Source organism: Acanthisitta chloris, unplaced genomic scaffold (assembly GCF_000695815.1).
Source record: "Acanthisitta chloris isolate BGI_N310 unplaced genomic scaffold, ASM69581v1 scaffold14115, whole genome shotgun sequence".
Classification (NCBI taxonomy): domain Eukaryota; kingdom Metazoa; phylum Chordata; class Aves; order Passeriformes; family Acanthisittidae; genus Acanthisitta; species Acanthisitta chloris.
The window spans coordinates 101-2,117 of record NW_008674358.1 but is presented as its reverse complement, the minus strand read 5'-3'; the positions used below and the strand labels follow the sequence as shown (position 1 = coordinate 2,117).

The following is a 2,017-nucleotide window of genomic DNA, read 5'->3' as shown; positions in this document are numbered from 1 at the left end:
GAACAGCCACACAGTTACTAATTTCAAACCAACAAACAAATTAAAAAGAAGAACCTGCTAGAGAACCCTAAGATCCAGCCTGGTTCTTTTATTAATGATCCTTAGTTTTTTATGCCATATTTTACAGACTAGAAATAAAGGTACCTGACTGTCTGCTGCAGGTTGCATTTGGGGTTATTCTTTTTATTCTCCTAAAACTGCCAAAATAATAATATAAAATCTAGTCTTCTAAATCATTCAAAATTCATCAAGATATTAAGCCATTCTGCATGTGTTGCCTCCCAAATGCTATCACTTGTGCCACACTCCAGTTCCAACGTAATCATTTAAACACAAGTGTCCCATAAATGTCTTAAAATTTCATCGCACTGAGACCAAAATTCAGCTGAACAAAACTTTAGAAACTGGAGAAAAATTGCCACTTCTTACACAGATTAGTTCTGAAAGGAGAGAAAGAACAAACCCCTCTTGCTTCCACATGATTACCAGACTTCTGATTACTGCTACAGTTTGGCTGGCAAATGAGCAGAGAGTAAATAAACACAGCCATATGCTCCTTACACAGCTTAAAACTGTGCATGGTTAGGCTGTGTGGGTGTGCAGATGTTTGTGTCCTGCAAAACCACCCTGCAGAGCACAGCACTTGCACACACCAACCAGTGCCCCTGCATTGCCATCACAGACGGTGCAAACAGTTGCCATGAAAACACCTGCAAAACGTGCTGTTTTCCTCAAACCCAGAGTATTTTGCAATAGCATTTCTGAGGAAAAACACTCTAAAAGCAGCAGCTTGAAACACTGTTTAGGGATTCTGAACTTGTTTCAGCACCACCATGTTTTCCTCTCTTTTCCCAGCTCAGGACTAGCACGCACCAACATGCAATAAAGAAAAGCAAAATGTTTTGAACTGGAAGATTTATGAAAGCTTTTCAAGATTAATCATAAGATTCAAAAAAATAATTAATAAAAGCTTTTATTCCAATTCCTGAAAAAAACAACCATAATCCTTTAACCTGATATTGGCGAGAGACGTGAAATTGAAGAGATAATGTGATTACCTCCACTTCAGCCCTATACTAGGACACTAATTACAGGTTTTCATTCTCTGAAAACACATTTTTCTACCTGTTTAGAGAGAAAGGGGTTTTGTACTTCTGTAAGGATGCCTGCAGCTGCTTCAGCATACCTGGAATCATACTCAGTGTCTTTGTTGACAGCTGCTGAAGAGCTGCCCTGGCAAAATCCTCTCCTTGAACATTAATTTTTGCTGAAACTATTCCCTATCAGATCATTTTCTTCTTTGCTCCTGAGCTTGGTATAGATCTACACACAGAAGCAGAGCTACGACAGCTTTGCTATCTCTGCTTTTAAGAGACAGCAATAGTCTTTTTCTCTGCGATTTATCCCAATTAGATATCTCAAAACTTGCAGTGCTTACCACAATGTGAGTATACAAGATGGTCTGAAACACTGCTTAAGTCTTTGAGGGAGATGTAAGGAAAATAATGCTACCCATAGCCTGGCTGCTGGCTATTTCTTTTGCTAAAATGGCACTGCAAATGTGCACTGGTTTTAGAAAGATCATTTTTATTTTAAGCATCAGAAACATCCTCTTATTACAGCTGCCATATATAAGCCCACTCTAAAGACAAGGTTGCAGTATGTTTATCCAGATTACTTTTAAAGTTTGCAATAATGCGTATCTTTGTACTGCCCCTGATTTGCTCCTGGTTTTTTCCTGATTATTAGAAGAAAATAGACAAGATGGCACAGAAACAGCACCAACTTCTCCATCTTGTTCTTTGGGGGGGAAAACCAAAAGCGCAGAATAAGCGCAAAGTAGCTCAAGGAAGAAACCAGCTTTAACTTTTACCCTGGGAGAACCGGGGCAGATGGCACCGAGCCGCGCTCTTCCTAGCCCCTCTCCTTTTGCTCCATTTTTCCTGCGAAAACCGCGTCAGTGTGGGAGCTGTGACCCCACCGCTCCCTGCCCGCGGGCCCGGCAGCCGACGGGCGG

General features: G+C 40.9%; 1 protein-coding gene across 2 annotated transcripts in view; it reads right to left on the bottom strand.

Annotated features, from left to right (window-relative positions):
* Positions 1-759, bottom strand: part of TMEM255A (transmembrane protein 255A) — a 27,039-nt gene extending 26,280 nt beyond the window's left edge. For both annotated transcript variants that reach the window (XM_009075308.1, XM_009075309.1), the window contains exon 1: positions 738-759. In XM_009075308.1, coding sequence (XP_009073556.1) covers positions 738-759 — 22 coding nt within the window. The remainder of the gene's footprint in view (positions 1-737) is intronic.
* Between the last annotated feature and the right edge of the window lie 1,258 nt (positions 760-2,017).